Source organism: Chelon labrosus (genome assembly GCF_963514085.1).
Source record: "Chelon labrosus genome assembly, chromosome: 20".
NCBI lineage: Eukaryota > Metazoa > Chordata > Actinopteri > Mugiliformes > Mugilidae > Chelon > Chelon labrosus.
This window is the reverse complement of record NC_140353.1, coordinates 12251259-12275371: the sequence shown is the minus strand read 5'-3', so window position 1 is coordinate 12275371 and position 24113 is coordinate 12251259. Positions and strand designations below refer to the sequence as shown.

Here is a 24113-nt window from a genome sequence, read left to right as displayed (position 1 = left end):
GATTTCCAGAAACAAAACTGAATCAAACTGGGACATCAACAACTAAATCCATCTTTACTACACGCTATAATCTAATCGCGGGTCGTACAAGACTAAATCACCACAAACATCTCAGTAAGAAAGTACTTTCCTATTTTATATTACCTTAAATGACAAAGACGTACTTATTAGCTCCATTTAAGTCATTTTAAACGTCGTCTACACCTGAAAATAAAAAGCTAGAACATGTTTCACATCTGAGAAGGTTTACACAAGGATACAGGTGAAACATGACAAAAGAAAAACTGTATCTATAAAGTGTAAATGAAATCATTGCAGAGATAAAAATATTGTTTCCTCTACCAACATTAAAGCTTCTTAATTCTCTTGAAAGCTTTATGTTTTCCTGCTGCTGTTGTTTTGGCTGCCTCACTACTGTTCCGTGATTTTCGATGTTTTACACAGAAAAGTGATAGCGCTGCTTGGATGCAGGACGGAGAGGGGAAGCATGGCGGGGACCTCGAGGGACAGAGAGTGACTGACTAAATACGGTCATATCTGCAGGGGTGGCTCAGAGGAAAACAAGTTGCAGCTGGTCGACGTTCACACAAGGGGCTCCACAGAGGAAGCGGCAGCAGACGGAAAGAACGAAGCGGGGGAGGAGGATATCGGCCAGAATGAGGTCATTCCTTTTTGCTTTCTGCCACCGTGGTCACAGAGAGCAGTGACATCCATCCACATGTTGGAAACTGGCTGCTTGGACCGGGAGCGCTTTGTGCTTAAATCTGAAAAAACTCACTCGCACATTGAGTCTAGAGCACGAGAGATACTGACCCACCACTCCTGGTCCTCCTCTCCGTCCACCACGATCACCTCGCCCTCAGAGAAGGTCAGCTCGTCTGGGTTGTCGGCGACGCAGTTGTAGATGGCTTTGACTCGCTTCGGCCTCTGCTTCTAAAAGGCGAGAATAAGCACACAAAGATTTTATTTTAAAGTTTTAAATTGTGCGTTTGTGTGTGCAACTACTGGCAACGAAGGCCAACCGTGACATCGCCTCTGTCTGGACCAAAAACCTTCACTTGAACACACACCAGAGACTACACCCACCAACCAGCTGGCACATACGATCTACGCCTGTGTGAAAGGAGCTATCTCCCCTCACCAGCAGGGGGCAGTAGTCTGTATTTATCATTCAAAAGAGGAAACCAGGAGCACTACTGTTAGCTGAGAGGCTACGAAGCTAGGAAGATTTCCCTCCCCCGGACGAACTGATTCAACATGCTGAAATGAAATGGCGGCGACAGGGGTCTGACTAGTGCCAACAGCGTGGGCTCAGTGGGTCACAGTCCTCCGACAAAGTTACACTTCTGGTATTGTTCCTTTCGTCCAATAAGGATTTTTTAGGGCGATTTTCAGGATTAAAATTCTTAAATTAGAGATTATTTTATACAAAACAAATCCCTTTGAGGCAAAGAAAAGATTTTCAGTTTGGTTCTTTAAAGGCCTGAGTGGTAGTTAAGGGTCAGTGCAACCTTCTTCTGTTAATTTATCAGCGCAATATAGATAAGACCATTTTTCAGGGTGAGGTGGAGGAAAAAATGAAGTTTGCAACTGACTTTTACAGTTCATGTTTGCACCTTGGAACAAATTCATTTGGATTCTGAACTCAGATTTGATTTTCCAAAGAACAAACTGAGGGAAAAATGCTGGGAAATCCAAAGATCCTCTGATTCATTCATGATTCATCATATCATGTAACTGATGCAGTCGCCAACGTGACTGGTTTTCCCTCTTCCACCTTAAAACAAAACTTAACAGCTTCTCCCCTCAAAGTGAGAAAAGAGGCTCCGGGCCAAAACACAGCCTCGGACTACAGGAAGGAAATTTATTGCCCAAGTAGTCACTGGAAACACTGGAACAATAGGGAAGGGAATTACGCAACACTAATATGAGAATAAACCGTGACTTGGAGAATAAGCTGCCAGTAAATCTGTGCAACAGAACAAATGAATAAGCAGAGTAAAATCTAAACGGTAATGGGAGGGAGGAATAAATGAGGGACTCACCGGGTAGGCCTTCCTCGGCATCGGCGCTGGAGGCAGAGACTGACCTATGGAGTTCTGAGGGTTTCCTGGCACTTCCTTAGCTGGAACAGGAAAAGGAAATTGTATCACAATCACAACTAAACTTTCCAGAGACAAATCAGGATCTGACAGATAAGCATGCAACTCCCTGTCCAGTTCAAAGCAGCCTCTCGCATCCATTCACTCACCTGCTCTTTCGATGGATTGCGTTCGATTTAGAGGTCCTCTGTTGAAGCTTTTATCGTTGCTGCAAATAAATAAAAAGTACTCCAATAAACAAGAGTGTGTCATACAGAGACACAGAAAACCGCTCGACAGCTCTCTAAGACTCTCCGCAGCTCTGTTGCAGATTTATTGCAGCACTAACGGGCCTGCGGGAGATAAAAAGACAAAAGGACGACTGTGGAGGAGAGCTATAACTTGTCTGGCTCGATGCAGCTTAGCCTGGGAGCTAATGAAACGGCTAAACAGCGGCCGTGGATTCTCTTTTCTCTTGGGAAACAATCAGCACATTACCAGACGAGCGTCCAGAGCAGAAAGATACACAAGCCTGGGGGTGATGCACGGTGCTGCTGCGCACACTATGTGGAGGGATTTATATGTATGCAGTGCTTTCTTGGGAAACTGGCGATCTGCTGCCATGTTGTTTACATCTAAAGATACAGGCATTAGCTGTATGTGCACGTGTTTTCATATTCTTACCCTGCAGGAGATTTAGGTGGCGCTGCCCTCGATCCCAGCAGCCCCTGACCTGATTTGGACTGCAGGCTCATGGCTTCCATTTTTGTCACGTGAGGAAGACCCAGACCTGGAACACACAGTGATACAGCTCGTTTTTGTCTGTTTCTTATCTCTGCAATCTGAATATACTGTCTGACCTTAAGGAGAGCGACTGAGCAGACCTCGTGATTAGAGTATTTTTTGTTTCAAAGGTCGGGGATGAGCTTGTAAACGCAAAACAATTATGAACTTTCCCTCAGAAAGAGGTTTCACTTAAGATTTTGGTGTTGGTGGTAATCATACAATACCTAATTTTTCTTCTTCTAAAAAAAGTAGTTTGTATGCACTGACTTTTAGCTCAGAAAAGCTACATAACCGCAAAAGACAACCAGACTATGTAAAAATTATTGTCCATACCTCCGGTTGAAGTGAGCCTCATCGGGGGCACAGGTGGGTGCATGTTGGGGGGGTCTGAGGACGACCTCTGTCGACCAACCAGGTCTAACGATCCAGGCTTCCAGCTGCTGGACGGTGGCGACTGGCTGATCCCTCCCAGGCCTGCCAACTGGACTGAGAGACACGCAAACAGAAAAGGGATTATTAAAATGAAGAAGAAGAAAAAAATGCAGTGCACTTTGCCAGAAGCAGCGTCCACTTTAAAAGCCAAGTGGTTTTCATTTTGATGTAATTGAGAGCGGCGGTTAATGGGGAGAGGGAATGTGCAGAATGCTGCGGAGAGGCGGGCGACACAGCTGGTCGTTTCTCCCCCTGCTCTGTTGGCAGATCTCCACTCAGCTACTAATGACATTAAAGACCGACTTCGGTGAACTTGTCGCACATCGGTCGACAGGGAGAACAATTACCTGGTTTGCGGTTCTTTTTAATCTGATCTTACCCAGGTTCCTCGGGGGCAGGGGCGGAGCAGAGGTGGTGGCGGGCTGAGGAGGGCTGGTGTTGAGGATGGTGCCGTAGGTCTCGTTGTTGACCAGGTTGGGCATGTAGGGCCGCTGCTTGTCTTTAGCGAGGTTGGAGGAGTCGCGGCCGGACTGGTGGTGGGAGTTACTGCCCGGCGTGTAACAGCTGACCGGACGCTCATCTCGCCGATGAGGGCTCGGCTGCGGAGGTCAGAGGTCAAACGCAGGGTGTTAATGTTGTGGTTACGTAAAGTGAGGATGTGACTTTCTGAGCTTTCTGTGCATGCAACATGTCTGAAAAGTTATAAAGCCACAGAAAAAATAGACTACACCTGACCTTGTCCTGTAAATGATCTACATCACCATCTAACAAATTAGCATAACTCCCACCTTGCGGCTAGTTTGACACAATCAATCAATCGGAGCCCTTTCGGGAAAGAGGTCTTAAAGAGACAAGAGCTAAAGAGCCGCTGCAGCCATATACAGTATGGGAAAGTAATGTGATTACTAGTGTAGATTAGAAATTGTCTTGTTCCAAGCTTACTAAGCTTTATACAATTTTATCTCAAACTAAAATAAATCATCAGCTGGCAAAAAAAAAAAAAATTCATAATTTAAAAGCCGTGCCGTTCACCTTCTCGTCCAGATCCTCGTCACTCTCATCCAGGTCTTCGTGCTGCAGGCACCATTCATACTCAACGTGGACGTGGGCGTTGAATTTCCCTGCCAGCGCTTGGTTCAGCTGCGAATGTAAACAAATTCACACACATACGAACACAAATGAACGACAGCTCTTGCGTGGATTCAGGAAGTGATGCTCTTGCGGGTCTAAACACAGTCAACTCACCAGCTCCTCACACTGTAGGTGTTTGAGCCTCCGAGCGATATCCAGTGGCGTCTCCCCGGCCTCATTAGCTGGAAGGGAAAAACAACGAAAACATATAATCACTGTTGTATCCACATGCCACAAGGGCACAAACACACAGACTGTTTTCTTTCCTCCTTCTTCAATGCGACGTGAGAAATGTGTAATTAAGCCGTTTCCCACACTGAGCAACTCTCTCCGTCCTCCTTCTGTCTGCGTCTGTTATCATGCTGTTTGGTTGATTTCAGAGCAGAAGGATTAGTGTTGTGAGAAAAGGGACACACTACTGGGAACTAAGCCTGAAAGACTCGGACTGTCTTTGAGTGCGAGAGCGAGACAACAAAGGCCGGCCACAATCCTGATGCATTAACACAAGAGCAGCACTTTGGGTGCAGTTTTGCTCCACAGTGCAAATTATATAATGTTTAATCTGTAACATAACTTAAACGTTAATTAAAACATTGCTTTCAGTGCAGTCTTAATATTTCAACATTTTTTTCTCACAGTAAAAGTAAGAAATATCAGAGAACAAGAGGACAGTGAATGCAGCATGGCTGTGCTCTTCACTGCTGCTACCGCTGTGTTCCCTCACCGATCTCTATGGAGGCCTTGCCCCGCAGCAGCAGCTTCAAACATTCGCTGTTGTCAGTCAGGCAGCAGTAGTGCAGCGCCGTGCTGCCTTTGGCCGTCTGCTTATCCAAATTTAAACTGCCAGGGGGACAAAGACAGAGAGAGAGAGAGAGGAATACTTTTAGATCCCAAAGATGAAGATACAGCATTGGTTTCGTCTGTTCTCTGGGGATGTACAGTGTTTTTCCATCTGTAGCACAAGTTTTTTTTTCAGTGTAACAACAAAATAAAGAGATCTAGGAAAGCAAAAATGTGCTGATAGAAAAACAAGTAAATAAAAATTATATTATATTCCAGTATATTGACATCTGGTTGCCTTCTGTTATTTCTGTGTTTACCTGTTCTGAGTGAGGAAGTCGACGATGTGAAGAGATGTTCTATCCACGAGTCTCACTGCTAGATGAAGCGCCGTCTCCCCTTGTTCCTGAAATTCAATTCAACTTTATTTATATAGTTTCGATAACAAATTGTCTCAAGATGCTTCATTCAACCCAAGCAATAAGGCGAAAAAAGTCACTTTTGACAGAAATAAATGTTCTAGAGTCACAAGAGATGAATCAGACAAAGCTGTAAAGGTGAAATGGATCGTGCACTGACGTGTCCGTTGGCCAGCGGTATGGGCTCCATGAGGTCGACTCCCTCGGCGTAGACCTGGATGAGGGAGAAGATGTCCCGGGCTTTCACTGCGTCGCACAACGTGTGGAGCCGCGACGTCGGGTCGGGACACTTCTTCCTGGCGAAACGTTTCTCCGTGTATTTGGCCGTGATGAAGTCTTTCCTCGCCTGCCTGGTGGAGGACACGAGGACACGGACGTTCTGTTACAGCTGCTCAATTCAGTGCGCAAGGAAAAGCAGTCACGTAAAAGCCGTGAAACATATAAAATATGAAAGATTCAGAAAGCATAATTGGTACATTGTTGGTGGAAATGTGTCCCAAGGATCACAGTATAGTATCACAACCGGCTGTGGAAAGAGTGTAAGGCGAGACAGACAGGAGAATGATGTGGAGGTAAGAGGAGGAGATGGAGAGAGCTGTCGGGGTGACTTACATGTCGCTGGCTGGGTTGGGTTTCACCACATTTTCAGCACTTAAACAAGCCTCCATGATTTCATTGAAGCCCGCGTTACCCACATTCTTGGCCAGCTGTGGAGAAAACACACACACACACGCACGCAGACACACAATTAAAAACTGGTTATGTGTCATTTTCTGATTCATTTAAAAGTCGTCAGTTCAGCTCACACCCTCTGGGAAGCAGCAGACATCCTGATTTGTAAGCGTGGAGCCTGACTGACTGAACGCCCCTCTGACTGTGGTTAACACGACTGGAGTCTTAACACCAATTCGAGCAATCAAGACTGGAAGCATTTAATCCCGACAGCCCCAGAGGCAGTAAATCTCTACACCAAGCAGTGATTAGGAAAGCCAAACAAAATCTCAGCTATTCTAAGTGTGGAGCCTTCCAGAGGAGAAGAATGAGGTCCTTCTTCTAACTTTCACCTCCTGTCATGATTTACTCCTCCTTGTTGTTCTTTAACTATTACAACCTCCACTTTCCAATTTTATCCCGCCTGAAAATCTCCAGAGAAAGTCGTTACAGCGGAGTGACAGCAACTGGAGACGTGAGGCGATTCAGCAAGCAGGTCGGACGCCAATTTACCAAGAGCTCTGAGGTGCTGAGTACATCCAGGGTGAGGGACTGGATCCGGGAGTAGTGGACCCCCAGCTCCCTGTGGATCCCCGAACATTCGATACAGGTGAGGATGCCCAGGTTGGTGGACAGCCACGTCGGGTCTGAGAGAGAAAGATAAAAGGGGAAAGTCATTTCTGCATCTTGAGAGCCAACTTTGATGTGTCCTTGTGGAAAGCTCTGGCAATTTAATAGCGGCCTGGAGGGCTTTTTACTATCGCTCAGCGCAATGTCAGAGGAAAATGACCAAGCCTAACGGTGACCAAGTCTGGCCTAGATCCTCTGTGCATCCCTGGGTATATGTTCCTGCCATAGATACTATATAACATATAGATTTTGTAGGGACTTGAGACAATATTAAGAGGATTTCATATATTTTAAGGTTTCATAATATTTCTACACAGGATCCACTCTGTAGCATTTTCTAAATCAAGGACTATACCAGTGGTTTAGCATGCATTACACTACCTGCATATATTACATTACGTTCCTGTTAACACTAACCTAAAGCACTTTTCTCATTTGCTTCCCGGCAGCAAATATTTCAACATTTATGTACTTCACAGACTCGAAATTTGCTTCAGATTATCCAGTGCACCGTTGCCTTCGTTTATCGACTAAGTCAGCAACCAAGGACAAGGGCTGAAGGACTTCCTGAGATTTTAAAAAGGCATTACTGCTCAGGAATATGCCATTCTTTTCCCAGGATGTGTGGGATTTCCAGGCATATGCGATATTGCATCGTGACCACAGGACCGTGGATAATCCTGGTTTGATTCAGACTGATCCTGTGCCTGCGTCAGGAGATTTAAATAATTAATGAAGTTACCTGCTGCTGCGCTTGCATGTGTGAAATGTGCACAGCGCCTCTCTCAATTCGGGAATGCATATTTAGGTATTAAATAAACCCGAAAGACAGGTTTTGTGAGCAACAGAAAGTACTGGCATTTCTGCCAAACCTCAAATTGCATTGTAACATGTCAATCTGTAGCTGTTGAGAAAAACGGAGGAACTGCAAAACTTTATATGCGTCAATCTGAGTAATATGTGACCAGCTCAGCCAGCTAAAATTATGGCAATCATATCTTCACAATTACTGCATTTTAAGGGTTTAGTTACGCACATGCTAACAACCCCAGACTCCTGCAAGAATGTCTGCAGGGGAACTTGAGCAAATACTGCAGAAAAATCTCAGTAGCTCTGAATTTGTTGGATATCCGGTGTAATTTAAGTCTCAACTGCATTATTGAACAATTGTCATGTAATTGGGACTCTCAAATCAGTATGCTGTCTATGATGATTTGTGCGTCGATCGTCTCTTTGACTCACTGGGGGCTCCGCAGTCACAGCACACATCGTTTCCCGTCATCCTCTTCACTTCCCCCAGGATCGCCTTAGTCAGCTCCTGCACAATGTTGTTCTCGCCAACATGATGGTCGCCTTTGAAAGCCTGATTCAACGCCTCCTCCTTGCTGTTCTGCAACACCGAGATCCAGCTGGAGGAAAGGGGATAAGTTAGAGGAAGGGCATACGGGAGACGTGAGTCAGGCAGGTGAAAATGGGAATAATGACGGAGGAAAGAGAAGAGGGAGGAGAAAGTCGTGTAAGCGTGTGAGCAGCAGAAAGAAGGGGAGGAAAAATGAGAAATGAGACTGGGGGAAAAAGGCAGTTAATGGACAGGAGGTGGGAGGTAAAGACAAGGCCAAGCGTCTGACTGGGTGTGAGGTAGGAAGTGGGTTTAAAGTAGAGGTGGTAAACAGGATGCACTAGACATACAAGAGGAAGGAAGGGACAGGCACTTACATCTGACAGTCCTGATCATCCTCAGCCTGAAAGTGATACGTTCTGTCATCTAAAACAAAAAAAAAAAAGAAAGAAAGAAATGACAGAATATATAAGCAAGGACGCAGAAGAGAGCTTTAGAAAAAGCTTTGAGTGATTCTCTCCAGAGGGCATTAAAGTGTTCTGCAGAAAGGTCAGACCGAAGCCACACAACAAAACAACGTAACTAAAATATGTTTCTGTCTTTAGATTGAAATCAGCCAAATAACCAGGGAGATTCGTTTTTAAACAGCTGAATACACAGAAGGATAAACTATCGTGCGTCTCCTGACGCAGACTTAAACCAGTTTCTCTTCTGTGAGACGGAAAACTGGAATTAAACCTTAAATATTCAAGAACTGCGATGCATGCCATTCCCCATCATTTCCTCCTCCCATTTCTTTCCTGTCAGGTTTGGTTTGGTTATATATATATATATATATATATATATAAAAAAAAAACACTTAAAAGCCCCAAAACATGCATCATTAGCGACACAGTCAACCCAGAAACTGGAAAGTCAAGGAAAATCGATTCCTAATAATCGGAAAACAACAAAAAAAAAAACATTTTAGGCCATAACATGCAATTATTTTCATCATCGAAATAATGTGCAGATATTTAAGTTGTCAACCCTTAATTTCTGTTACGGGCCTAAGTGCTAGATTTAAGTGTGCAGTTCCTTAAATGGCCACTGGAGGCTGTCTCCAAACCCGAGTCATTCCCCATAGGCCGCCATAATAAAATCCAGAAATACACATGTTGACAGCCTGGGACAAAAACAGTTTTGGTCTCTGTAGTCAGTTTTTCCAATCATGACAACTGCATTAAATTTACATATAACTCACCCGACTAAATTATATTAAAGTTATGTATAAACAAGAGTGTGACTGCTTTGAGTGATTTAACAAGGTGTTTGACTACACTGACTAGACTGGGGGAAGGATAAACGCATCAAGATAAATAAAATGACAAAGAACCTGCAGAGGTCAAAGGGAGAAGGCTGAACTCACGTGATATGAGGTCAAAGCTCCGCTTCTCTTCAGGATTGTGTTTCACCTGGCACGTGAGCAGGTTGAGTTTGGCTGGCGGTCGGTTAGCCTGCCACAGAGACGCAGATATGAAGGCGGGGCGGAGAAAAACAACCACAGAGGTGAGCAAGACTGTTGTGTTTAACTGGATCTGACTGCTGCTGTAGCCAAATGAAACATCTGTGAGCTGAACCGTGTTACTGAGAGGAGCTGACCGGGCCGCGAGCTAAACCTTCATATGGGAACGGGCAGAGTTTAGTGAGACTCAGCTGAGGCAGTGATGTGAGGAGAATGTTAACTGGCAAATTTGGCTTGTGATCTCTGCAGTTTGCAGTTAATGTGTTCATGGTTAATGGGTAAAGATAATGACCGGCGAGGGAGAAGGCTTCACAGCCAGTACACTGAAAAATAATGCATGTAAGGCTGTTCACGTGTCCAAGAGTGCTGAACAAACACACTGATCCTGTCCTGTCCAGCAGTTTTTATCAGAGCGCAAAGACCAAAACATGTTTTCTTACTGTGCCGTGTGAAATGGTGAGGTATCCGTTCTTTGCTGTGCACTTCCTCTTCTGCCACACTTTCCTTAACCTGTGACACAAGAGGACATTGATTAGTATGTAACGTGTACAATGGGACATGGAACTCATGAAAGATTTACGAGTTTTGTCTTTCATATTGGGCATTTAAATTTAAATTTGGGCTTTAAAAACTAAATTATTAAACTGAACTACTTGATAATGATCTGTTATCAGCAATTATCTTTGTTTCTAGAATAGAAAAACTTAAAGGACCAGAGTTTAGGGTTTTAGTGACATCTACTGGTGAGGGTGCAGACTGCAACCTTGCTGTGTAGGAGAACCAGCAGCGGTAGTCAATGACTTTGAGTCATAAAAAACTCAAAAGGTCCTCTCTAGAGTCAGTGTTTGGTTTGTCCCTTCTAGGCTACTGTAGAAACATGGCTGCCTCCATGAAAGAAGAGCCGCTCCCTTTGTAGACATGAAGGGCTCAATCTAAGCTAATGGAAACATAATGATTAACATTATATTTTATAAATCATTCTGCTAAATCCTACACATCGATCCTTTCATTTCAGTGTGTTTATTGCACATGCCATATATTGCCTCAAGCGCTACATCTCTCACCCATCACTTTTCTTGAAAAGGTACCCGCTACGTTCTGTGCCATGCTCCTTGTTGCCCTGGGGCTGGTGCAGGCTGTAGGTGGTGCTCTGCCGCACCTGTGAATCCTGGGAAAACAACAACAGAGCAGACAAATCAGAGCTGTTAGAAGCAGGAGCTGGAGCTGCGCACAGGATTTGCTAAATATGATAGTATGCAGACAAGAGGGAGCCACAGAGGCGTAAAATTGTTCTGGTTTAGACTGTGCCTCTGGCTTTTCCAGCTCCTCTGGGAATTTTTAAGGTTAATATCAGCAGTGTTTCAGATTTCTGCTGGTATGCCTGAATGATTTTGTAAAAATGAAGGAGGGGAGAAAATAAGAGGAGGTTTTACACCTCTAAAGAAAAAGTCTACAACAGCTGATTTAACATGTAATTGCCTAAGTGGACTTAATTTAAATATATTAACCTCAATGTAACAGCTAAAAGGACAGATTTTTGTATGATGACGCATTATGTGATTTCAGGAAACAGAGCGGACAACTTCTTAAGGCTGGAATCAGATCAGGAAACAGATGCCGTAATCCTCGAAGATCACTAAAACATATGTCATGTTGCCATATTTGAAGAAAGGACAGAAAACAAACTAATCTAAAACTGGACACTGGACACTGAAACATCAACAGAGCGAACACAGGATACAAACACCCACAGAAAACCATTTTCAAGAAATCCACTTACTCTCCTAGACTTGTTTCACAAAAGATGAAGGCAGCGGAAGAAAAGAAGAAAACAGCGTTCAGGTTCAAGGCTGCTGTGATTTAAGACAACCTCACCTGTCAATGTCATCTCTGAAACAAGCTCAACGTTAATAGTGAGGTTTGTGTCCAGTATATCACATATAATTGGACTTTGCTGAAGATTTACTCTAGCTGACGTGTTTTTTTTTTTGTGTGTGTTACCTCCTTCTGCTCCACCTGTAGAGCTGACTTGAGGACATCTCGTAACTGAGTTAGCTGCTTCCTCTCTTCGTCCTGCACCTGCTTTATCTGTTATAAAGAAATAAAATGAAAACATAGGAGAGCAAGAATAAAGATGTGCAACTCAGAATGGTAGAAAAAAAAAAAGGAAGAAAGGTCAAAGGTGTTCTCACCGTGTGCAGATCTGTGGCCAGTTTCTCTATGGAAGGTTTCAGGTTGTCCACGGCTTTCAGTCCGTCCTGAAAGAAACTGAACGAGAGGTACATTTGTTCATCTCAAAATGTAGCATGTAAACATTAGCATTTAAAAGAGAGTGAGTTAAAGGGGAATTACCATTTTTTTTTTACAACCTAGACCTTATCTCTGGCATAAAATATGATCGTTTACTCACCAATATAACTTTGGTGTCATTTGGCCTCATTACGATGATATTAAGATCCGCGTATATCCATATAGTGGGAGTGACTGGGGCACCGAAACGCAGCCTCTAAATAACACATTATCTGCTGTGAAATTCATTCATTTCACTAATATTTTGTTATGATACGCTAGTGCTATTCCCCATTGAGTACAGAGTTACCCGTTAGCATCATCTGGGGTCTGGAGATTGACCTCTGACCTGGATGATGTCATCTCAGAGCGCCTCGCGCACCCCGCACGGCTTGTTTACCTGTAATTTGCTACTGCTATTTTTTTTGCAACATGGCTGAATATTTTTCCAAATCTGAGGTTGTGGATGACGACTTTGTTTATGATGGACGTCCTTACTGTTTTGAGCCAGAGTATACGGATGAGGAGCTCGTTGAAAGGAGGATGCGGAGGCAGTTAGAGGAACAGCTGGCCAAAGAACAACAAACTGCTGCACATCCACGAATAGATAACAGGTAACTCTGGACTCAACAGGGAATAGCACTAGCATATCATAACAAAATATTGGTGAAATGAACGAGTTTCGAGGCAGATAATGTGTTATTTAGAGGCTGCGTTTCGGTGCCCCAGTCACTCCCACTATATGGCTATACACGGATCTAAATGTCGTCCGAACGACTCCAAATGACACCAAAGTTATATGGGTGAGTAAACAATCGTATTTTAAGCCAGAAATAAGGTCCAGGTTGTAATACACAGTAGTTCCCCTTTAAAGCTGCAGAGCAGAACATTTGTCCTCGCCGCTCTTATCTGGACCATCAGAAACTTTTCTTTGAAGCCTCATAGGTTCAGTTTCATGACCAGAGATGGAGAATTCATAGAACCCAAGTTACATTTGTAACTCTTGTTTCTCTGACGTTGTCCTAATTGCTGCAGGCTACTCTGATTCCTTGCCTACAATTGCTCCTTTCTTCTTCAGCTCTGCCCAACACTACTGGTGTGCCAGCATGGAAACATCGCCAAAGAAAACTGATACAAAAACGTACAGCAAGAGTTTCCTGGCGTTGAAATCTTTTGGCAAGGTCTTAATGAAACAGACGTTCATTTATATTCAGTGCATCTAGTCCCACAAAACAGACCTCAGTTCATACAGTAGTTTGTGTGTCTTACTTGCACTGTGCATGGAAGTACTTGATGAGATTCTGCAGCAGGTCCACCCCCTTCTTGATTTTGATCTCGTTGACTTTGAGGAGGTACTGTAAACAGAGTGAACACACATCCAGGCCGGGTGGTAAGGCGGAGTGGAATCAGAGGGAAATGGAACTTAACTCAAACTCCATCTCAAACATATGCACCCCTTTCATCTCATATCTTCACTTCAAAGTAAAAACTGTAATTTTCTAAGTAAACCGTCGCTAAAGTCAAACATCAAAAAGGCACCGAACATACATAAACTGTAACGTGATACTCGTATCTAGCACCTTACTTTGATATAAAATGGATGTTTCCATAATCCAGAAGTGCAAATATGTTGTTTTTCCAAGCCATTACTACCTGCTGTTTGCACCATCAACTCTATTTCCAGATTTTTTTCGTGCACTGTCAGTCAGTGAGAGTATGACTTACCTCACACATCTGTAGCTGAAAGAATCTCCTCTCCTTCTCCATCTCTTCAGCGATTTCCGCCCCGCTGATCTCGGTCCTAATCATCCCATGCTGCCTCGCATGCTCCTTCTTCTCCTTCTCTATCTTGGTGCTGACAGGAAGTGACAGCAAGTGAGTCAAAGGGCACATAGAGTACATATAACATCAACACAAACACGCAGAATGCTTCATTATTGTGTAAAACCAGCCCTACACTTTCACATGTGTAAGTCATGTTAGAGGTGATTAAGGTTAGGTATGGATTAAAAGGTCAGAGATTAGGGATTTAACAGTTTGACTGCTCTTAGATGGAGGCACGTTTCCTGACAGTCAGTATTCAGGGCTGATTTTTCACACAAAATGTCAATCTCCCACAAGCAATCGGGAAAACACGCCACACAGAGAAGGGGAGGCACCAATCCATGCAACAGGTCATTCTTTTTTATATGCTGTGCTTTCTGACAGCATATGTATTCTGTCTATATACATATATCTCATTGTCTGAGAGGCGTTTCAGAGCTGTTCAGGCTGGATCATGTGCATCAAGACGGACTTCACGACATTATGTTATACTCTATTATCTACCCGAATTAAACACAAAAAGGTAGTTAGCAATCCCATGGCAACTTTTTTTTCTCAAAAGTAAAAAAAGGAAGTTACCCTCCCCGAGCATGACATGGTCCTGCATATGACTATCCGCAAAATCAAATGTTTTTGTTTTGCACATCTGACTACCAATAAATAAATGAATGATGTGGTCATCAAGCTTTAAAAGGTGCAGACGGGTACATATTGTTACCTTCAGACAGAGCCAGATAAGCTGTTTGCCCCCATTTCTAGCCTTTAAGCTAAACTACCCATTTCCAGTTTCTTCATCTGCCAGAAAGGATCAAGTGTGTCCTTACAAATGTCCAGCTACTCTTCTGTGATTCTGTCCCAACTGCCCTGTTTGTTCCCTTTAAATTGTGATTCAGGATGTGGCACCGCCTTGAAAAGGAACAAAACCCCTCGAAAGACCCTAGCCATGAGTTTCAAACCACCCCACAGTGGTTACAGTTCCATTGTTTGTATGCATGTAGGCCTGCAGAACTCTGGAAATGAAACAAAGCCTGACATGGTCTCAGCGGCCATGATACAAAGAAAATAAATTACATACACCGATCAGGCATAACATTATGACCACCTTCCTAATATTGTGTAGGTCTCCCTTGTGATGTCTCCAGAATGGAGAATGGACATGGGCCTTCTGAGGGTGTCCTGTGGTGTCTGACAACAGATTGTTGTTAGTGGGGGCCTTTAGGTCCTATGGGTTGAGGAGAGGGGCCTCTGTGGATCAGGCATGTTCCAGTGCATCCCACAGATACTTGATCAGTTTGGGATCAGGTAAATTTGGAGGCCAGGTCAACACTTTGTGCTGTTTTTTGTGTTTTTTTTTCAGTTGTTCCTAAACTGTTTTTGTGTGTGTATCTCTGTCAGGCTGCATCCTGTTGGGGATGGCTGCTGCCATCAAGAAGTGTCATAGCTATGGGGTGGCGGTGCCTGGTCTGGTCTAGGTGGGTGTTACCAGGTCTAAAGTTTCCCAACAGAACACTAAATTGTCTCAAGATCGCCAATGTTATTTACTTCTCCTGTCACTGGTTTTAATGTTGTGGCTGACCAGTGTATATACAACATTTAGTTTCTGTTTGGCCAGTGTGAACTTTGCCAAACTTAATTTCATTCAGAGCACACTGCTGGCCTTTGTCACCAAATGAATCTTCAGCCCTGACAGCGTTACAGCATCATCAGGGCCACCACTAAAACTGAGACACATGTTAGCCAGGCTGTTTGGCCGCCAGCCAAACTGAGAGTCGTTCAGCGGATGATGGGGCTGAGTATCTCTTCACTTTCAGTACTGTCAGTTCAGGAAGTGATAAACCAAAAAAAGATACTGAACTTTGTTTTATTTTTTTTTTTTCTGCATGAGCTCTGAATTTAAACATGTCAGATTATAGCTGTGAAATTAAAAATGAACCACTTCCTGAATAAACAGCATGAGGCGGTCCCCACTGTGGAGACTGAAAACAATTCAAACTCAGGTACTCGGATGCAAACCAAATGACCAGAAACCAATGCTGCTTTGAATCCAAATAATTTAATCTCTCCACGTCTGTGAAAACAGTTTGTCATGAATATCAGACAGCAGAGAGATCAGAGGATTATTCATGAAGAAGAGCAACACGATGTATTTTCAATCAGGAAGAAAACTGGACTCTATTGACGGCCTTGGTTTGCCATCAATAGAGTCAAATTATAAGCTGGGACGGTCAGGAACAGTCAGAAAGCATCCAGATGAACCCTTGATGTATATTAAAAAAAAAAGAAACCCGTACTGCTCGATCAAAACAGTTTGGAGAGAAGATGTATTACCCTTTCAGTAAAGAATGTCCTTTGCAGCTTGTAAAATATATGAAAGTGCTATAAAAAAAAACTCATGTGTTCTTTGCATGCACAATCACAAAGGGAGTGTCGGTGTAAAAATGGAGTCTCACTGTGGAGGTGGAGTGGTGACAGTGTAGGTGGGTTATTCACATTATCAGAAAGTGTTGACATGTTAATCACAAGGGGAGGTTAGTCAAGACAAGACACACACTGAACAATTAAAATGAACACTTTAAAAAACTGGCAACAACAAGACTGGTGTGAACCTTTACACTAGTAAGTTAAATATACTGAGGATTAAAGTTTTATGAAATGCATTAGTAAACTCAATCACTTAAGTAACAATCCTGTAAAGTCAAAAAGACACTACTTAGTTTACTTACACTTTAGTTTCATAGTCCTTCCAGGCTTTGTCAAAAGGCTTTTTAAGATCCTGCAGAAAGCAAAACAAAGAAGAAAGTAAACAGCCTGAAATAAGGTGCTAAAATCTTTATGAAACATGGATGAAATGTTTTCAACAACATAAATTGGTGCGACAGCCGACTCCAGGAAAGCTTGTAAATCAGCCTTCAGGTGGCATTGTTTTTTCAGCGGCTGTTTCCAGGCTCGTGAATAAACTTTCAATGCATGAGAAGTCCTTAAAGGGGTCATGGCGCTGCATCTGCTGAGGAAGAGCATGTGAAAGCTTCACAGCAGCTGCTAAAAGGGGACTGGTTTACATCTTTCAAGGTATAGAATAAACTTTCTGTCTGAATGTTTGTTATCAGTAGTTTTAATTTAACAGGCAAAATGTCTGTGTTTACATCTTCACAAATGTTTTATATCATTTCAAAATGGATAGCTTTCAGTTTTTAAATTTGACAAGAGTTAGATAAGGACATCAATAGCGTTTTCACAGTAAATATGAAGGTGCAGCTAGTAGCCGGTAACCTTAACTTAGCATAAAGCCTGGAAACTGAATGAAACAGCCTCTGTCCAAATGTAAAAAAAAAAAATAATAATAATCCACACACACTATTAATTAACATATCATTCATATATAAAGTCATCGGCACAAAACCCCAAAGTATATAAACTACAATATGTGGTTTTATGAGAAGCTAGAATACTTTAATACTTGGCTAGCCTCAGACTATTAGAGATGCTAGTAGGTAGACTTTATTTTTTGGACAGAGAAACTTCATCAGTTTCTCTGAATGCTAAACTATTCCCATAATTGAAAGTAAACAGTTTGATCCGTGGGGAAAATAGCTATCAGATGCAACCCTACATATCCGGTATCGGTGCACATGCAGGGCAGACAACGTGTGATTAGATACTAAAAGCACAGTGCTGTAATCAAGATGTCAAATGCTGCACACACAGGAATGCACACACATCCTCTCAGAGACCAGGGATCACAAAGAGGTCACCATCATGTCCCTTGTCAAAGCTTACTAACCAGCACATTTCCTTCTTACTCACCGGTGAACAAAGTTAGTGTGTTTAGGTGTGTGTTTCACCACAGTTTTAATCCGTCAGCTGACTCACCCTCCTCACATATGCAGAGCGGCCCGCAGCTGTCTCAGCAAAGAAGTGGGCGAGGTTATGATTTTTGGAAGAGCATGAGCACGACGCAATTGTTTTTGGCACTTGCGACGCACTGCCTCTGGTCAGTCCGACGACAGGCAACACTTATTTCTCATTGTCATGGGTGCGATTTCAACAGCTGCTTGAACAAAACGGTTGATTAAACAACGTCCTGATTGCTGCAGTGCCGATTAAACAGCAATTAGGACAAAACGAAAGCAGACATTACTTGGTGCAATTGGCCATATCAGTCGCTGAAAAAATGCAATGCAACTAAATTAATCGTCTCCTACTAACAGACAGGAAAATCTGCTCGACAGCATGCAGCAATAAAATCTAATCAAAAGAATTATGAAGCATTTAATGCAACCGCTCTAGTTATTAAAACACCACAGCGAAGCATCTGAATCACTGCAGTGAAGAAACCCAAAGCACTACTCTTAGTTTAGGTTGTAAGCAGCACTCTTCTCAGTCCATTACTCGACATTTCTACGGGAAAATGTGAAAGGCACACATTTTAGTGTTCGCCTGTCAGACAGCTCATGTGTTTAGTGCCATTGTTAGAGCTCAAGAGAGGACTGATCCCACAGTTGAGCTCCACTTCAACAGCAGACGAGTGGCAGCCTGGACCTGCCAGTCCACGGGATCATGGCGTCAAGTCAAGGGGGCACTCAGACATTCGGTCAACCAGTCCAAGAGCAGAAGCCACCAGAGTAAAGAGAGTATAAAAGTGCCATAAAAAAACTTAAGGCCCAAAGTGAAATAACATGCCTGAGTGGAAAACTGCCAAAACAACAGAGGAAGTCACCAAAAGAATCAACTGCAGGTCAAGAGAGAGCCAACGAGAAAAGAGAGGGTGAGCGGAAGGAAATGTCACAGCCAGAGAGAGGAGAAAAATGGTAACAATGGCTAAAAATACCAGACACAGGCATCGCTGGGCAGGGAAGGGCAGAGCAGAATAGGCCAAGGCACAGGGCAAAACACTCCCTCAGAGAGCCCTGAGCTCTTAGCGCCTCATTTCCCCTGTCTGACTGAAACTAACGGACGGAGGAGGAATGTCATGCCCTTGACAACGGCGTCCATTCGCAAACTTATCACCTCTTACTACCTACAACCGTACGTGTCCAGGAATAGAAGTTCCTGTTACACATTCCTCACACCTTTTCCCACCGCCGCACTGAATGTGCAGCCTGTACAGCAGCAAACAGGGGAGAGTTTAGTTTGGTTCAGTAATCCTGGTGCGATTTCAGACAATCAGGCTTTAATGAACAACTGTCTCTCCACCAGATGTGGGTCAGAAGCTGCCTGGCTTTGGTGATCCGGCCATCCTGGATGAACGGAAATAAATTCAAATGATACCGACATAATTTAAAAGACAAAAAGCGAGGAACAGGAAGAATGAGCAATGGGGTAGCATGAAAGAGAGGTAGATGGCTGTGAGAGGAGCATGGATATGGACAGACAGACTGGTGAAACCCAGACTGGCGAATCCCAAACCAGCTTTAACTGTTTAACTCTCAGGTTCATCAGTGACATGGAGGCTGAACTTGCAATTAAGACTAGAGTTAAGTGGTAAATTGTGTTATTTTCGTAGCCGAGGTAAACCGACAAATGAATTAACAAAGCGTTACCTCTGTGGTTTGTAAATCCCCAGTTCAGTCACTCGTGAAGTTCCTATGAAACGTCTGGCTGAGTATTTATGCGTCTCTTCTGAAAACAGGAAGCTAAAGAAGTTGCCAGCCTCCAAAAAAGGCCCAGTGTGAAATGACTGGTCAGCCTCACAAGCCTGAGCAGGAAGGCACTGTCACCATTCAGCATCAGCTCTGCCGGTGTTTTTTTTGTTGTTGTTGTTGTTGTCGTTTGTTTACTACTGTAGTTACTAACTCAACATAGAGGGCTGTTGTCGAGGACTTCTTCTCACCACAGCCATCGCCTATGCATGTTCACCTTTCTGATGAATTATGGTGGTGATGGGTGAGGCAATGTTTGAGCCAATAACCAGAGCTGACAGTGGTGAAGGAGACACAAAGGGGGAAGGAGGGACTTTAACATTTGAGATTGGATACAAAATTAGCTCCCTTGAGTGCAGGATGAGTGATGAATATATTCTTATAATTTTGCAGGAAATGGCTCTAACATACCATTAAGTATAGACATGTCATTGTTGGGCTAGATACAAAACATAATGGCGTCGTATAGCGGAAGACACATTAAAACAACTCTAATCCACTAATGCTGCTGATGTTTTAGTTCATAGCAGAGTATGTGGTCTGAAAACCAAGGAGAAATAAGTCGGTGAACACGTATCCGCTCTTATCTAAAATCCAAGCTAAAATGCGTGGGCGGTTTCGGATGTTCACGACCCACTGAACCTCAATAAGAGGGGGCACAGCTGGACTCGCACGGCTCAGTCTGAAACGCGTTAGTCCATCCGCTCCCCTCCTAAAATAACAGTAGACTCTACACCAGCTATCCAGACACTGTGACTGAATGGTGATGAGCTGATGTGACTCACAGCGTTAGACACACAGACTCACCAATAAGCAGGGGGCCGACTACAGTCATGACATCACCGTCCACTATGAAAGTCCCGTTGGCACAAGTCTGGTGGAATCAGCACTTTCCAATTTCCCCTGAGTGGGAGTGTGTTTATCTTCAGCATTAACACTACCGAGTCTTCCATGGACTCCCCCTCTGCTAGTACCACAGTATCTTGACTATTTTTAAAAGGCATTGTAATTTCCCAACCGCACTGCTCAAACGCTTAAATGTTTTGTTCACCTGAGCTACACTAAGGTAGCCATGGAAACAAAAAGGCAATAACTGACAGCAACCTAAAAAAAAAAGACTTATTTTCACACTTGAAATCTCAACATGCCTCGGTGGTAAGGTGGTCATAGAGGTAGATGGGGTGGAAAGATGGGTGAGTTTTTTTTTTTTTTTTTTTTAGCCGATGAACAGCAGCGACAGGTTGCTAGGTTGTAGCCCTCTAATCACAAAGCCATTAGTGGCTGCCTCCCTCGGGGTCAGTTCATCGCACTCATTTCCAAAGACAACACAGACAGAATATTAACAAGCTAAGAGGGAACAGGGGCTACCGGGAAGCCATTAAAGTCCCGAGTTAAATCAAATGTAAGGACGGGTCACTAATATACCTGATGCATTAAATATGGAGCATTTTAAGACCCCAGACTGCTTCCCTGTCTTGTGTTTCTTAGCTTTTATATTTTCGTATGGTTTCAAATCTTCTGATCAACAAATGCCTGTTGAATTAAAGTGCTGTTTGAAAACTCAGATCCCTGATTTTACAGTGGAATACATGGAGTTTTAAACCTCTTTACCTTGTGATCAGGAAATATTAAAGGAAGTAATTATGATATTCTGATGTTACAGTCACTTGATTGTATTTGCCCATTTCCTGACTCCTACAGACATCAATGTATGGTGTCATATTAGATTTAGATGTCAACATGTGGATGAATCCGTTAACCTTTAACTTGAAAATATAAAAGAAAAGCACATTTATTTGATTATTTGATCGTAAGTCTTGTTGGAACATGAAATACACACAGTATTTCTCAGCCGTATTTTAACTAATTTCTTCTTTGATCTTCTAAACACATTACTCTTTTATGACATCCATATCAACCGTACGTTCCTCCCTCCTCTCCCTGCAGTCTAAACAAGCTGCCATGCAGGTCTGGATTCCTTCCTGCTTCCCCCCTCTCCTAACAGGTACTTCCCCCGGGACGGGACAGGAGCGGAGGAGCAGGATAATGACAGAGGACGAAGGAGATGATGAAGGGGAAGGTGGAGATGACGGGGAAAGGAAAGCCTTCAGGGCTGTGGAGGTGAGCAGAGGGTTGGGAGGTGTGTGTGCGAACACAGGCGAGAGTCAGCCCATCACGTTACCTCTCAATGACTCTTTCGTCCTTTATTTTTCCTGACACCGAAGGCTTAATTCCCGGGTTTGGTGACATTACATCAGTGGTGACATTTATATGAGCGTGTGTAAATGTGTGTGTGTGTCCTGAGGTATAAAACAACCAGCAGCTCATTAGCCCCATGTCGGTGGGGTAATGAGAATCATCCGAGGGCTAATGAGCAATAAGTGGATAAGTATTAGTGATATGACTGTCTGCCACGGTAAGGCAAAAGAGTGAGAGTGGGGGCGACGGGTGTCCAGTCAAAGGGGGGAAGGAAAGAGGGGGAGAGCGATAGCGACGAGAGACAAAGAAAGGAAACTGAAAAACAGATAGAGGCTGAAAAGAAAACACTGCACTTGAGAGAGGCACACAAGAAAAACAGAGAGGACAAAAAAAAAAAAGGGGGACGGCAGTTCAGAGGTCGAGACAGAGCCAAGTGGCCGAGGGTCACGGGGACAACTGGCGTCACCGTGGCAACCAGGCTCATTAGCGCCGACTTAATCACATCATACCGCGGTGGAAACCAAAGCCAATCATGTGCCTTGAGAGAGAAAGGTCACAGACCGCCACGGACAGTAACGAGTCCTGATTGCATTACAAAACTGTTGAGGAGCGTTTGTGTGGGTCTAGTCTCGTTGGTGGGCACATGACTGACCAGCTGACTACGTGCTGCATCGATATTTAGGAAGTAGAGTTGTGTACTGAATGTTTCTGGTGCAGACCAAAATACATCCACGGCACCAAGAATGAAAAAAGTCGAGCACTGAAAGCTGACACTGTATCAATAGGCCGAGGGTAATAGGTATCAGAAAGTAACTGTAGTCCACCAAGGTATTTTACACTTATTATCTTTTTCTCTCTCACCCCATTTCCTCCCATCCATCAATGTTCCAGTCAAAGTCTACCATAGGATTAGATCCTAGTGGACAATATCATCCATGTGTCCCTGGAAGATGTGCAAACATTTTCATGCATTCCTCTAAGTAATCACAGACACTTTGCTAAAACTCAAATATGTATTCTGATACTGACTGATTGTAGACTCTGTCCTGATGCTGAGTAATCAGAGGCATCAAGCTAACACTGGTTATAGATAGGTAAACTTTTATTTTGTAGTTTAAGAAAACTACAGCTATATTCTGTCAAAGATGTTATCAGCTTTCTCTCTCTTCTCTTCTCAACTTTTACTTTTTTGGGAAACAGGAATGTGGTGCGAGGTAGCTTAAAGCAGCGTATTATTAACCTTGTTAGCGAGCACTGCAGCACTTCAATGATAGTAATTGTCCAGCAGTTTCAAATTACTTTGGCCGAGGCTTTTTAAACTTTTACTGCCTGTTTCCTAAAAGGGATTAAGCCACCACAAGACAAGCATATTTGGATATTTAGAATGTATTGTTTTCCACTAAGCTCAATCTATTCTTTAGTGCCAAATGCATGTTTTGTGTTTGTCTTCCAAAAACAAGACATAAAATTTGTCAATTCAGAAAGATCTCTTCCTGCTTGCAACCACCGGTGAAACGGCTCTTAATTCCATCTACTCACATAATACGTCCAGCTCGCTAGAGTCAGACAAGTCCATACTGGTTAGCAAGCAGCCTTACCCCTTTGACACCCTTCAGGTCTCCCTTCAGCAGGCTGTCCAGTGGAAAGGTAATGATGTTGTTCATGTTTTGGAACTGGAGGAGGGTGGAGAGAGACACAAACAAGAGTTGAAAGGTTACATCAGAGGATTTAAGGCTGCAGGGGACTGAAAGTCGGGGGCACTGATCGCAGCTGAGACGTAATCCTTTCAGTTTCCCGTGTGCCGTGTCCACCAGAGAAAGGAGAAGTGAGGAGAATAAAAAAGCGTGCAAGTTTTCAGCTTTTGAGTGAATGGTGGTCTTTAAATGCCTACAGGTTGCAATGCTTTTGGTACAACTTGCATCTTAAATATAACATTTTTACGACATTAAAATGAGAAGAAAAATCTGTCTTAAACTCCCCTGCTTGCAAATCACTGCGAAAGCCAGCTTCTGTGTGTAATGCAGAGCAAAGCAATCTAGGAAGCCGGAGATTACTGAAGCTTTCTGGAGATTACATCTTCACATCCCGGTCAGGCAGAAGCTCATATTTCTTTAATAAAAGGTGTTGAGATAACACTAATACGAAATCTCAAGCCCCTGTTTTGGGTTTGAGAGGATACAGTGTCCGAGGGGAGCGACAGACCTCACATGGTGGTGTCAAATTTATTTAATAAAGCTTTGGCCATCATGCAAAACCTGGCTTTAATAGAGCTGGATCAGCCTGAATTAGACCAAGTGGATAGTTACTGTTGCACTGCTTCTTTGGCCGTCTCATCGGAAAACTAGAGCT

The 24113-nt window shown here is 43.4% G+C and overlaps 1 protein-coding gene across 1 annotated transcript in view; it reads right to left on the bottom strand.

Moving 5' to 3' along the window:
* asap2a (ArfGAP with SH3 domain, ankyrin repeat and PH domain 2a) overlaps positions 1-24113 on the bottom strand; it is a 51069-nt gene that overhangs the window by 2444 nt on the left and 24512 nt on the right. The window contains exons 4-27 of the mRNA XM_084569299.1: positions 23363-23437; positions 16650-16699; positions 13828-13957; positions 13372-13457; positions 12006-12081; positions 11815-11901; positions 10878-10981; positions 10254-10323; positions 9718-9805; positions 8687-8735; positions 8213-8379; positions 6854-6987; positions 6242-6336; positions 5790-5979; positions 5531-5616; positions 5155-5270; positions 4545-4612; positions 4332-4439; positions 3679-3898; positions 3201-3353; positions 2766-2871; positions 2252-2310; positions 2046-2125; positions 814-933 (exon numbers count right to left, since the gene is read on the bottom strand). Coding sequence (XP_084425425.1) covers positions 814-933; positions 2046-2125; positions 2252-2310; positions 2766-2871; positions 3201-3353; positions 3679-3898; positions 4332-4439; positions 4545-4612; positions 5155-5270; positions 5531-5616; positions 5790-5979; positions 6242-6336; positions 6854-6987; positions 8213-8379; positions 8687-8735; positions 9718-9805; positions 10254-10323; positions 10878-10981; positions 11815-11901; positions 12006-12081; positions 13372-13457; positions 13828-13957; positions 16650-16699; positions 23363-23437 — 2517 coding nt within the window. The remainder of the gene's footprint in view (positions 1-813; positions 934-2045; positions 2126-2251; positions 2311-2765; positions 2872-3200; positions 3354-3678; positions 3899-4331; positions 4440-4544; positions 4613-5154; positions 5271-5530; positions 5617-5789; positions 5980-6241; positions 6337-6853; positions 6988-8212; positions 8380-8686; positions 8736-9717; positions 9806-10253; positions 10324-10877; positions 10982-11814; positions 11902-12005; positions 12082-13371; positions 13458-13827; positions 13958-16649; positions 16700-23362; positions 23438-24113) is intronic.